At 41.4% G+C, this 12,374-nt stretch overlaps 1 protein-coding gene across 1 annotated transcript in view; it reads right to left on the bottom strand.

The window, feature by feature from the left end:
- PTPRR (protein tyrosine phosphatase receptor type R) overlaps positions 1–12,374 on the bottom strand; it is a 152,460-nt gene that overhangs the window by 65,977 nt on the left and 74,109 nt on the right. The window contains exons 3-4 of the mRNA XM_084279488.1: positions 8,153–8,266; positions 4,832–4,987 (exon numbers count right to left, since the gene is read on the bottom strand). Coding sequence (XP_084135614.1) covers positions 4,832–4,987; positions 8,153–8,266 — 270 coding nt within the window. The remainder of the gene's footprint in view (positions 1–4,831; positions 4,988–8,152; positions 8,267–12,374) is intronic.

Raw genomic sequence — 12,374 nt, 5'->3', positions numbered from 1 at the left:
AACTGACTGACGTTACTCCACATTTTTCTCAGCTGAGAACCTTTCCCTGCCTGAGAATCCACTAAGACTTTCAAACAGTTTTTGAAGAATGACAATGTACCACTGCTGTCATCAGAGGGTAGGGATGAGCTCAAAGTAAGCTGCAAAAAAGCCACATCTGTTAAAGGTGGGGGAATACCAGAACAGGTGGGATGGCAGGGGAGTTTCAGTAGCTCAGGCACCATCAGATCCCAGAGCAAATCTGGCTACAGGGAGGAAGGCTCATCATCCTAATATACATCATGCCCCGATGTGTGACTCCACTCCCTAAGGAATCCCCACAATCATATGAGCCGTTCAGGCTGAACTAGCCAGGTTAATTTAAATGGCTTAAACTCAGCATAATTCAAGATGGGCAAGAATCAGTGTACCCTAAACAATCGCAGGCTATTGCTAACCTTACTGAAGAGTGCCCACACAGGTATCTGCTTTGCTCTGCACTGGAACAAAAGTGCTTAGATAAGTTATTTTTTATAAACTTAAAAGAAAAAAATCCCCTACATTAAAAATTCCCTCTGGCCTTTCTGGTCTTATTATGGAAAAGTAGTGGATTATTTCTACAAACAAGTAAAATGAGCAGCCAGTTTTTGATAATAACAAAAGAGACATTGACCTGACGTAATCACTGTAAAATTCATGACTGAAAGATCCCACCAAGGTATTTGGAACTGCCAGGAAAGGTAAGTCTTCACTGGAAAATTGGTGAATTTGCAAATTGGGTCAGGTAACCCCAATTAGTTCCTTGGGTTGAAGCACTGATGAAAGCACAGCAAGCTGTAGTTCTGAACTCAGAGGAAAGCTTACAGGGAGCTGGAGATCGCTCTCAAGATCAGAAATGGCTCATTTTGAGTTGATATTTTAACTAAATTCTGCCAAGAAATCGCTTCCACCCCCACTGAAAGGAAGGTGCGTGACCTCTCAGACTCCCAGGATACTGGATAACAGCCACTCAGTGTGTCCAAAACATCCTGTGACACCGTGACACCATGTCCAAAGCACCGTGACAAAACCTCTGCAAAGACTCTGTACCCTACATGCGTGTGTGACACAGTGTTGTGATTTCACATCAAAGCCATCAGGCCTGCAGGGCCCCTGTCTGTGTTGCAGTGCTCTGGGTGCACCTGTGCAGGTGTAACACTACATCTGCCGTACCTGATCATGGGAGCACGCCCTTGTGCTCTGCTTTGCTACCTGGCGTCTCTGTTGGTCTAGGCTATTGTAATTTCTAAGCTATTGGTTTTGATCACTTGTCCGTACAGTGATTTACCGTTTCTGTATGCTTTAAGTGCATGATTGCTTCCTTTGATTTCTTCTCCAAGAAGTTAGTATCACACACTTCAAAGGGAACCAACAGAAGCCTTCTGCAAGGAGGATGTAATGGCACATTTTGGGATTACATAATTTGGCACAAACTCTGGAAATTTCTCTTTTAGTGCCACATCTCTCAGGTGGCAGCTATCTCTCAGATGGCAGTTATCAGTTAGCTTATCTCTTATAAGACAGTAACCCTTATTTTACTTACTGTAACTTCAGTTACTTCTGTCATTCAAAACCACTTCAAGTTCTCTTCTACTCAACTAATCTCTGATACCCAGCAGTAGTTCCTTTTTCTTCTCTGAGCACAATTTAAAGACATCAGGAAGCCAGGATTCCCACACCATAATAACATGGACTACTCAAGTCATAGATTTCAGTCCAAACACCAATTTTTTAGTTTGTTTTGGGGAAGTCTGCTCCAGGTCCTGTTATGCACCATGGAGCAGAACACAATCTTATATCCCATTTCAGGCACAAAATTTAGACCACAATAAAAGAGCAAGTGCTACAACCACAATAGGCCATTGGTAAAGGACATAGGGAAGGTGTTGTGGTTGCCCTGGATCCCTGAAATGGCAATGACTCCATTAAATTAAATTTTCACATTCCCACAGGTGCCTATCCCATTCTACACCAGGCAGCAAAGGACTCTAGCAGCTTCTAGACCAAAGGCATATAGGGGATCTGCTTGTTCAGCTACTGAAGAATAAGAAACCAGGATATGAAATTTGAGACAGGCAATTTAACTGAAAATAGATCAGTCAGTGATTAATGCAATAGCAGATGTGAACTGGCAAATTATTACTGGAATGAATGGAAATGCAGTGCCAATCACCTATATTCACTGAGACTTTTGCTGTTTGTGGTATCACATGGGCTGAGATTCCAAGCAGAGAGCTTCAGTTTCCCTACACAAGCTTGATAAATTTTCTTAGGACAGGGTAATGTCCCTCACCCTCTACAGCTAGGGGAGGGGATAGTTTAAACAAAGACTTTCTAGAGTCAACCACAGCAATTTTATGAGAGGTTATCTCAGAGATAGGATGAACTGCCTGCTGTATCTTCTGTTTACTAGAGAGAGAGCCAGTAGACCTTCAAACTGAAACAGGAGGCTAAAAAAAGGAGACAAATTCCAGCCCTAACATCTCTGTGTCAGCTACACACCTAGAAAGATGTGGAAAATGTTTCCCTTCTGCACAGGCACACTCACAGTGCACGTACAATACCGGTTGAGAAGGGTTCAGACTTTTTGGTGGAAGAGTGTGTAATTTATTAGCTCATGATTTAATTAGAATTGATAGCTCAGGAATACACACACACAATGGGTAAAATAATTTGTTAAAGCTACATGAAGCTTTGTATAGATGTATCTTCCTTCAAAGGTTTGCTTGTTTTTATTTTCTTTGCTCTTTCTTTGGAATGATTTGTTCTTGGAACAAGCTGAGAGAAGAGTAAATAACTGGTTAGTAGCTGAGCAAGTAAAGATTATAGGTTGTTGTCTTTTAGCTGCTGTTTTCTGTGAAGTCTTATACATGTAAACAATTTATTGAGATCCAAAAGGAATACCTATTAAGTGTAAAGCTATGTGATTTTTCAGGGTCAGGGTCTTAGCTGTATAATCTGACAGCAACTGAAATATAAAAATAATCTTTTGTTTCTCCAACATTATTAGAAGGAGTTACTCTGCACAACTTCCATTCATAATCCTTTTCTAAATGATTCCATCTGTTTGTCTACATTTTTTTTCCAGAGAGAAAATTCAAATACCTGAGCACTCCAGATTATCAACAAGTATCTAACTGAAGATGAGATTTTCAGTTCAGCACTGTGGTTTTTTTTCCCCAGCATCTTTTCAGAGCTTGATGACATTTCTCCATTCATCTATTATTCATATATGTTCTTGTCCCAGGTCTACCTGAAGTGTTATTTGTAACTGAAGTAGTTGGAACAGATAATTGCATCTATCACAGCTGTCAAGACTCATGTGCTCAGTAACAAAGGAAATTCTGACCTAAAGGAAGCTTGGTTCAGGTCACTGATCAGTGCTATAAAGACCTGATTTGACATTTGGACAGCACTGCTTGGTTTTGTTTTGTATTAGAACAGCTAAAACCTGAGAATCTGCTCATTTTCACAGTGGCAGACTGCTGTAGAAGAACATGTAAAATCGCATTACAGAATCACAGAATCACAGAATTGTAGGGGTTGGAAGAGACTTCAAGAGATCATCGGGTCCAACCCCCCTGCCAAAGCAGCTCCCTGGGACACATCACTCAGATAGGCGTCCAGACAGGTCTTGAATATCTCCAGAGAAGGAGACTCCACCACCTCCCTGGGCAGCCTATTCCAGTGCTCTGTCACCCTCACTGTGAAAAAAGACTGGCTTTATTTTATATTTCATTCTTTTGTACCAAAGACACCTTCTAGGTTCTTAGAATACTTAAACAGAGCAAACTCGTTTCTAATCAGCAGAGGTACAGATGAAAATAACAGCCAGTACTACCTCAGCCATGGCTCAAACACAGCTTTGGATATAAAAAAACCCAGGAACTCCTTACCCATAGACACAGCTCATCAGAACTGCTCCTTTTTTTGCCCCACTTCTTTGGGCATAGACATCTCTGTAAAGATGGGAGCTTCCATGGAAAACGCTGACTCTTGATAATATGTTTGAAGTCATTTGGACCTCACACTGAATTCTGAGAGTCTTTATATGTAGGTAAGGACTTCTAAGACAGTAAATGAAATGCAATGTGATGTGACCATGTCTATGAGCTCAGTGATTTCCTTTCCTAAAAGCATTTGCTTTTCTTTATTTGCTGTGTATAGCTCAAGTGATCAGCCCAAAATTAGGTGTCCATCTCACTGGTAATATCTTAGACCCTATGGAAATGGCAGTCCAGTCTCTTCTTTGAAATAGATTTTTTAAAAATAATTGAAAAATAAATAATAGCTACAAATTTTATGTTTACCCTCTTCTTGGAGTAGGCAAACAAATCTCTCGCTTCCTCTAGTAATAGACAGAAGCATGGTTGCAATGTACAAATTCAGTTATTCAGAATCATGACAGATACAAGTTACACAGGTAATAATGCTCACATATGACATCTGCATTTCATTTATCTCTCTACTGAAATTGTCATACTTGCCAGTCTGCATTAATAGTCCTAAGGTCCTTGGGCCCACTTCCTTTAAGGCAACCGATGCATGCCTGGGATCTAAAGTCTGATTTCAATGGTAGCCCAGCTGTGTAAGGAGGACCTGGATATTAAAGCTTAAATAGCCTAATGAAGCACTATTAAAGTATTTTAGTACTGTACAATACAGCTAATTTTATAATTGCCTTATAGCAGTAATGCCATCTTAGCTTATACGTTTGCTTCCTTGTGCTTGAGAACTTCAGCCTGAAAACTACCAGGGATGTAGTAACTGCCTAATCTGTAATGAACTACAGGTTAGAGATTTGATAACCAACCTCAGGAGAGACCTCTGTTATTCCAAACTGGGATAAACTTTGATGCAAAATGTTGATATTAAGGGAACGCAGCACTTCTTCAGATGGGAGCGCCTCAGAAATCCCTGGCTTTCTGTTCAGTGGGGACACAAACAGTTCCACACAGTTCTTCTTCCCCTAGGAAAAGAAAAAGAAGCAGAGTCATAGGAAGGGTCCGATGCTATCTAATCTCTGCTGCCTACAGATTGTAGCTATAATTCCAAAAGCAAAAGCATGGAAAATAAATGCTGCTTTGTGAGAGGATTCTACCTGTTCACCAACTCCTTAAATCCCAGATGGCTGTGCAAGAAAATGCAAATATCATACATGGGCATGATTGACAAGGTACCCTCTTCTTGAATCTAGTACTGTTAAACCATACAGGTCCATATAAGATGATTAGGAGTAGAGGGCAAAGTGCCAGAAGAGATTTTTAGCAGGTAGTTCACCTGATCTGAGCTGCAATTCTGTAATGCGGCCCTGTTTTAGAAAATGGTCCTTAAACAGGAATGCTTAGTAGAATGCTGTGGTATTTTTGCACTGCTTTCTCATCCTGTGTCAACACATTGCAGACACATACCACAACAAGGTATAAAAACCTTTTAGTCAACTGCAGTGCGACTCCTTAAAATGGCACAACCAAATGAAGGACTCAAAAAGTTTTGTTTACCTTTAATGGGTAAGCTGAGAATTCCTACCCTCCCCTCATTAATTCCTGCCCTGGTGTCTTTGATGCAACCCTGGTAGCACAAGGGCTGCTGTGTTAGGGATGGCGATGATGCTCACTCTGTTGAAAGGGAGCAAAAGAAGAGAGTACCAGAAGGTTGCTCTGGTTTTGATAGACCAGAAGAGTAACTGAGCTGCTCCATTCAGTGCTGATGTCCAAACAGAGTGTGGGAATCAAGGGTCCCCAGGGCTATGGCAAACTTAGCTGAGTCCAGACCTGGGGGGATCTACATGCAAGGTAAGTAAGCATGGAGCTACTGTGTCCATTGCTGCCTGCACAGGAAAGAAACTCAACACTCTGTTTATTTGCTATTCATTGTTATGGGATGGAAGAGAGCAGTTTAAACTGGAATAATCCTGATTTCCCCTGACTCCTTCCCTTCATCTTGAATGTGCACCATTACTGAAGAAAAAGACATCTTTTGCTATTAAAATATCCAGTTTTGCATTCAGAAGTAGAGCTGCACAGAAGGGGACAAACGTTTACTCTGAAGCTGCTCTGTGTGCTCACACATGTGCTGCTGGTACATCTGCTTGATAAGACTGGTAAGGGTATTGGTTCCTGGTGGGACTGGGCATTTTTCAGTGGGACTATTCAGTTCAGCAGGGTTATAAGAAGTGAAAACAGACCTACAGGTCTGGAGCATCAGTTTAAGTCAGAGACTGTGCCAAGCCAAAGAAGATGATTTGAGGCACTGGTCCTACTCGGTCTCCGACATGGGTGGGTGGCTGGTCTGGGTGTAGATGGTAGGCACAATGTAAGGTTTGCTGGGGAAGCAGCATTCCCATTGTTTCATGCCTCCTCTGTTTAGGAGTTCCTCTGCCCATTAAAAGGCTTTTATGGGAAGGGGATTTACTGGAAACCTTAAGGAGACACTGGAAATGCCAATTAATTTTTCCTGGCACACTACGGGTTGTTATACATATGAAGCTAGCAGACCCTCTGCTCTCCTTGGGATGGAGTTTATCCCTGAGTTTATCCATCCAAAAATAATCAGGATCTCAATGTTACTCCTCCACCAGTTACCCTTCTCTATATTGCTTTTACAGGGAGCCGAGGTGCGCAGCTTCCGCTGGGCTGAAGTGAGGTGAAATGAATTTTGACATGCCCTGCTTGCTTGCCAGCACTCTGCATGAGAGGAACTGTCTCATGTTAGAAGGATGCAAAGTGGGAATAATGTCTCCTAAGATATATTTTCCTTCCTTGTGTATTTTGACTGTGTCTGATTTTTAAAGCAAAAGGGAAAAAATTGCCTGTTTTCTTATATCACTAAAATATCATAGCAGACTTTTATAGACGTTGAGAAGGCTAATTAATTAAAAGTACTTGCTGCATTCTGAACTATACACAGGTGCAAAATGACATGACCTCTTCCCTTACATCATGAATAAGAAGAGAAAGGGAAAAGCTATGGAGCCAGTAGGAAGAAAAACATATTTCTTCAGCTCAGTTACATAATCTCCACAGAGTATAGCAAGAAAACTACTAAGTGACTTAATAAAATGAAATACACATCCCAAACTCTGGAATGCTTCTCATTTAATTTTGCTTTTCTCTGACTATGTCTTTCAGCCTTTCATTCTGGTTAATGCAGGGGACAAAGGAGATTTAGCATCACTTGTCACGAATGAGTGACATCCCTGGCGAACATGAAAAAGGGCTGCATTGCATTCCTATTGATCTTTTCCGCTGTACTTCTCGTCTGATCCTTTCCCACAGAGACATTATTTGAAGGAGTTTTATAATCCTTTTTGATGTATACAATCCTATCAAGCTATCAAGGCAGGAAATACTTTTTATGCTGAACCTGTCAGTTTTCTTCCCCAATATTCAACCTGCATGTAGAATAGAATAAAATAACTCTTCTTCCCTCTGCAACGTGAATTGAATGCTAGTAATACACAGATAATGTTAGGTTTTTCTGCTTCATGGTAAAGATGTTCTAAAAAGCCAGCAGTGTTAAGAATATCTGCTTTTAACCATACACAGTACATCATGCAGTGAAAATTGCTTTTAAAAAGTCTTTGTTGCTAGAAGCAAATTTGTCGTCATCTTTTGCAAATAGATACCATAGTCTATAGGATCATTTCTGAGCAGAGACTGTTATAGCTGAATAGCAAAACATGAATATTAATATGGTGAGAAGACATTTAATTTACTAATGGAAAGTCTGAGGATAAATTGTGAAGGTGCCTTTGAAAGGCAGAATCACATGTATTTTTTGAGCAATATTCAACCTTTGAGAAACAAAACGAATAAGTGTTTCTTCATGAGTGTGATGCAGAGCTGCATTGGAATTAGAACTAAGGGAAAAGCAATCTGCTTATGAATAGGACAGAGAGACTTATCTGACTTAATTTTTATCTAGACTGTAACTGAGGATGGTTTCCTTTCAAATGAAAATTTAAATCGTTTTGTAATTGAGATCTATTTTTCTGTAGTGCAGTTAAAAATGCTGAGAAAAAGTATTTTTCTGTCCTACTTTATTGCACTGCTCCTTAGTGACAGCAAAATAAACTTAAGAGGATTCAAAATAATCAGGTATATTTTATTATACACCCCCCTTTTGTACTTACAATGAGTCTGTTGATATGAACTTGCTGAGGTAACAGTCCTAGTGCTGCTGCCACTCCTTGGCGAAATATCCGAAGCAATGTGATATTCAGCTTGTTTACATCCATTTGCAGTGTCTGAAAAACAAAACCAGTCCAAATGAACTCTTTGCTCAACACATTCAGTTCTCAGGATGCCTGATCTCTGGGACTCTTCATTAGTTGCTTTTTCCCCAGAATGATAGTCTGTGCAATCTACTTACATCACAATAAAAAGTAAGTCTAAAGGAAAATTTATGCATCCTAAATGCTGCTCTTTAGCAAAGTACCAACTTTCCTCAACTACATTCAAAATAGATTCCAGAGGGATTTGGCTAAATTCCTTGGACAATTTGTGGTGTTCAAGATAACACAATTACTACATTAAAAATGAGAGTCAAGCATTAAACATCAATTCACCTTTAAAGAATGAGATGTTGGATTTACACAATGAAGATTTGCTTTGAATAATATCTTAGCATTTCACACTGCAGGTGAAGAATGAGTCAGACATAGTGAAATTATACAATTTTAATTTTCATTAGTGGTTTCTGAGATCAAAAAAAGAAACATTCTGGATATATTCCACATGCTTCAATTTCCTAAAACTTCCTCATGTGAGTCAGAGAAAGCTATAATTCTCAGCAGAGGCCAAGTATATCACTGAAGCATTTTCTTTCTCTGTGTTAGGATCCTAGTGAAATTGAAATGTTTCCTCAAGTTCAAATAATTCCTGTGAAGACGGTGAAATTTCACCCATGAAATAATTTAGGTTACAATTTTCTGTTTTGAAGAAGACACAGATATGGGGCCTTCACATGGTGCCTGGTGGTCAGTACATCCATGTGGTACTTTGGGGTCCTTCTTTTTCCATCCATATCCCTCTAGCAGGCAATATGTAGTGGAGAAGAGGAGGAAGATGATCCCAGAAGGCTTTTGATGTTTCTGGCAACTTGTGACTGACGGAGTTAGTAATTTTTGACTGAGCCAGTTGACTTGAACTTAAAAAAAAGATTTTTTATTTTAAACTTCCTATTTAGGGCCATAGGCCAGCTTGCTGCTCTGAGGATCCAAGCAAGTATACTTCCTTCCTAACCAAAGCTGCATAAAGAGAATTAAATATACATGCATCAGACATCACACTGGGAATATGGTTGTAGGTTAGAAAGAAAATACAACCTTTTTTCTCAAAGAAAACTAGCATTATACATATCGATTGTTGTTCTTTATTATCAGTATTTATAAGTTATGATGTAAAGCCATAAAATATTTGCTTTCCTTTTCCACTGTCAATTTGATTTTCCATCAGTACTGTTTTTCATTTTTTTTGCCCTTTTTCTCATTTTTTGTCACTAATGGGACTGTCAGATCTTGATGCATCAGCTGAGATCTGCTCTTATCACACAGTTGAGCTTTAATTCAGCTGGAAGTATTATAGGACTCTTCAATTTAAATTACCCTTTCTACCTTGGCATTTTCAAAATGTAAAATCTTCTTTCTTTGCTGCTTCTTGAATTAGACAGACATCCCGCGTGGTTACAAAACTATTCCAGCTTTGTCACTGAAACAGAGAAATGACTTGAGAGGGAACATATGGGGATCTAACAGATCTGAGTACCATTTCTTCTGGTGTTTCTCTTCACCCAGACTGGTTTGCTTGGCTATGGCACATGTGAGCAATGCAGTAGATGGGTATTAGTTTGGGGCTGTGAAGCTGCACTGAAAGTTGACAGCCTGGTCTGAGGATCCTGGGGAAGTCAGAAAGGGAGCTGTAGAAGTAGGAAGACAGTTGTCAGGATTCTTAGAGGTCCATCAGCGTGGTATAAAGAGTGTGAAACTGTCTAAATTGATCCTGAGTTATGGGAATAATGCTAGCTGTCATTACTGAAAAAACTTGGTAGGCATAAAATCAAAGCACATTCACTTCATCATTCACAAGCTCTGGTTCTCATTGGGCACTTCAACCACCCTTGTATCTGTAGGGTGGACAACACAACAGGACATAAGCAATCCAGGATGTTACTGAAACGTGTTGAAACAGGTAGAATGCCATGCTGGACTTGGTTCTACAAGGAAGGGCTGGTGGGGAATGTGAAGCTCAGGGGCAGCCTTGGCTGCAGTGTCCATGAAATGGTGGAGTTGAAGACCCTAAGGGCAGTGAGGAGGGCACACAGAAAGCTCACTACCCTAGACTTAGGAGAGCTGACTTTGGCCTCTTCAGGAATCTTCTTGGTAGAGTATCATGGGAAAAATCCCTGGAGGGAAGATGGGCTTAAGAAAGCTGGTTAGTATTCAAAGGTCACCTCCTCCAAGCTCAGGAGTGATGCATCCCAACAGAGAGGTAGTCAGGCAAAAATGCCCAGAGGCTTGCATGGATGAACAACTTGCTCCTGTGCAAACTCAAACACAAATAGGAAGCCTACAGAGTGTGGAAGCAAGGACAGGAAGCCTGGGAGGCATACAGAGAAATTGTCCAAGCAGCCAGGGATCAGGTTTGGAAAGCTAAGTTCCTGATACAATTAAGTCTGGCCAGGGATATTAAGGGCAACATGGCTTCAGTAAGGGTAAAGCTTGCCTGAACAAATTTGGTGTCATTCTATGACAGGGATACAGCATTGGTGGATAAGGGAAGGGCAAGCGAAATCATCTACCTGGACTTGTGCAAAGTATTTGACATTCTGCACAACATCCTTGTCTTTAAATTTGAGAGGTGCATTTGATAGATCGACTGTTCAGTGGATAAGAAATTGGCTGGACAGCCACACTCAGAGACCTGTGGTCAACAGCTCAATATCCAAGTGAAGACCGGTGACAAGTGCCACTCCTCGGGGGTCAGTACTGGGACCAGCACTGTTCACTGTCTTTGTTGGTGACATGGACAATGGGATTAAGTGCATCCTCAGCAGGTTTGCCAACACTACCACAAGCGGGCGACACACTGGAGGGATGCCATCTAGAAGGACCTTGACAGGATTGATAGGTGGCCTGTGTGAACCATATGAAGGTCAACAAGGGGGAAGTTTTTTACAGAGCGAGTGGTGAGGTGCAGGAACAGGCTGCCCAGAGAAGTGTTGGATGCCCCGTCCCTAGAAGTGTTCAAGGCCAGGTTAGATGGGGCCCTGGGCAACCTTGTGTAGATCCAGTCCTGGAGGTTGGTGTCCCTGCCTGTGGCAGGGGGTTGGAGCTCTATGATCCTTGGGATCCCTTCCAACCCTTGCCATTCTATGATTCTATGACAAGTGCAAGATCCTGCACATGGGTTGGGGCAATCCCAAGCACAGCTATAGGCTGGGTGGAGAATGGAGTGGGAGCAGACCTTTTGAGAAGGACTTGGGGATTTTGGTGGATGAGAAGCTCAAAATGAGCCGGCAATGTTTGCTTGTAGCCCAGAAAGCCAACCATATCCTGGGCTGTATCAAAAGAAGTGTGACCAGCAGGTTGAAGGAGATGATTCTGCACCTCTGCTCTGCTCCTGTGAGACTCCACATTGGGTACTGTGTCTAGTTCTGGGGTCCCCAACATAAGAAGGACATGGAGCTGTTGGAGTGAGTTGAGAGGAGAGCCACAAAGGTGTTCAGAGGGCTGGACCACCTCTCCTATAAATGACAGATGAGAATTCTCTTCTCAGCCAAAAAGAGAAGACAGCTCCAGAGAGACCTTAGAGCAGTCTTCCTATACTTAAAGGGGGACTACAAGAAAGCTGGAGAGTGTCTGTTTTCAAAGGCATTTAGTGATAGAACAAGGGGTAATGACCTTAAGCCAAAAAAATGGTAGTTTTAGATCAGATATAAGGAAGAAATACTTTACAGTGAGGGTGTCGAGGCCCTGACACAGGCACAGGTTCCCAGAGAAGCTGTGGCTGCCCCCTCCGTGGCAGTGTTTAAGGCCAGGTTGGATGGAGCTTTGGGCAACCTGGTCTAGTGAAGGGTGTCCCTGCCTATGGTAGGGGGGTTGAGACTAGATGGTCTTTGAGGTCCCTTCCAACTGAAACCATGCTATAATTCTATTAAACCAGTAATCAAATTGAATTAATGTGATCTGTAACAGCTATATTGTTCTTGATGGTTTTAGGGGAGCCTGAAGACCGCAGCACTCTCTCTGTTGGTCTGGTGCCAGCCTTCTTAGAAATTTTACCTGGCCTTGCAGTTGGAGATTTCAGAACCTTTCTAGGAAATGTCTTAAGTGAATGGGAAGAAATTTGTCCTTA

The sequence above is a fragment of the Gallinula chloropus genome (genome assembly GCF_964237585.1).
Source record: "Gallinula chloropus genome assembly, chromosome: 1".
Taxonomy (NCBI): Eukaryota; Metazoa; Chordata; class Aves; order Gruiformes; family Rallidae; genus Gallinula; species Gallinula chloropus.
This window is presented reverse-complemented; position numbering and strand designations above follow the sequence as displayed.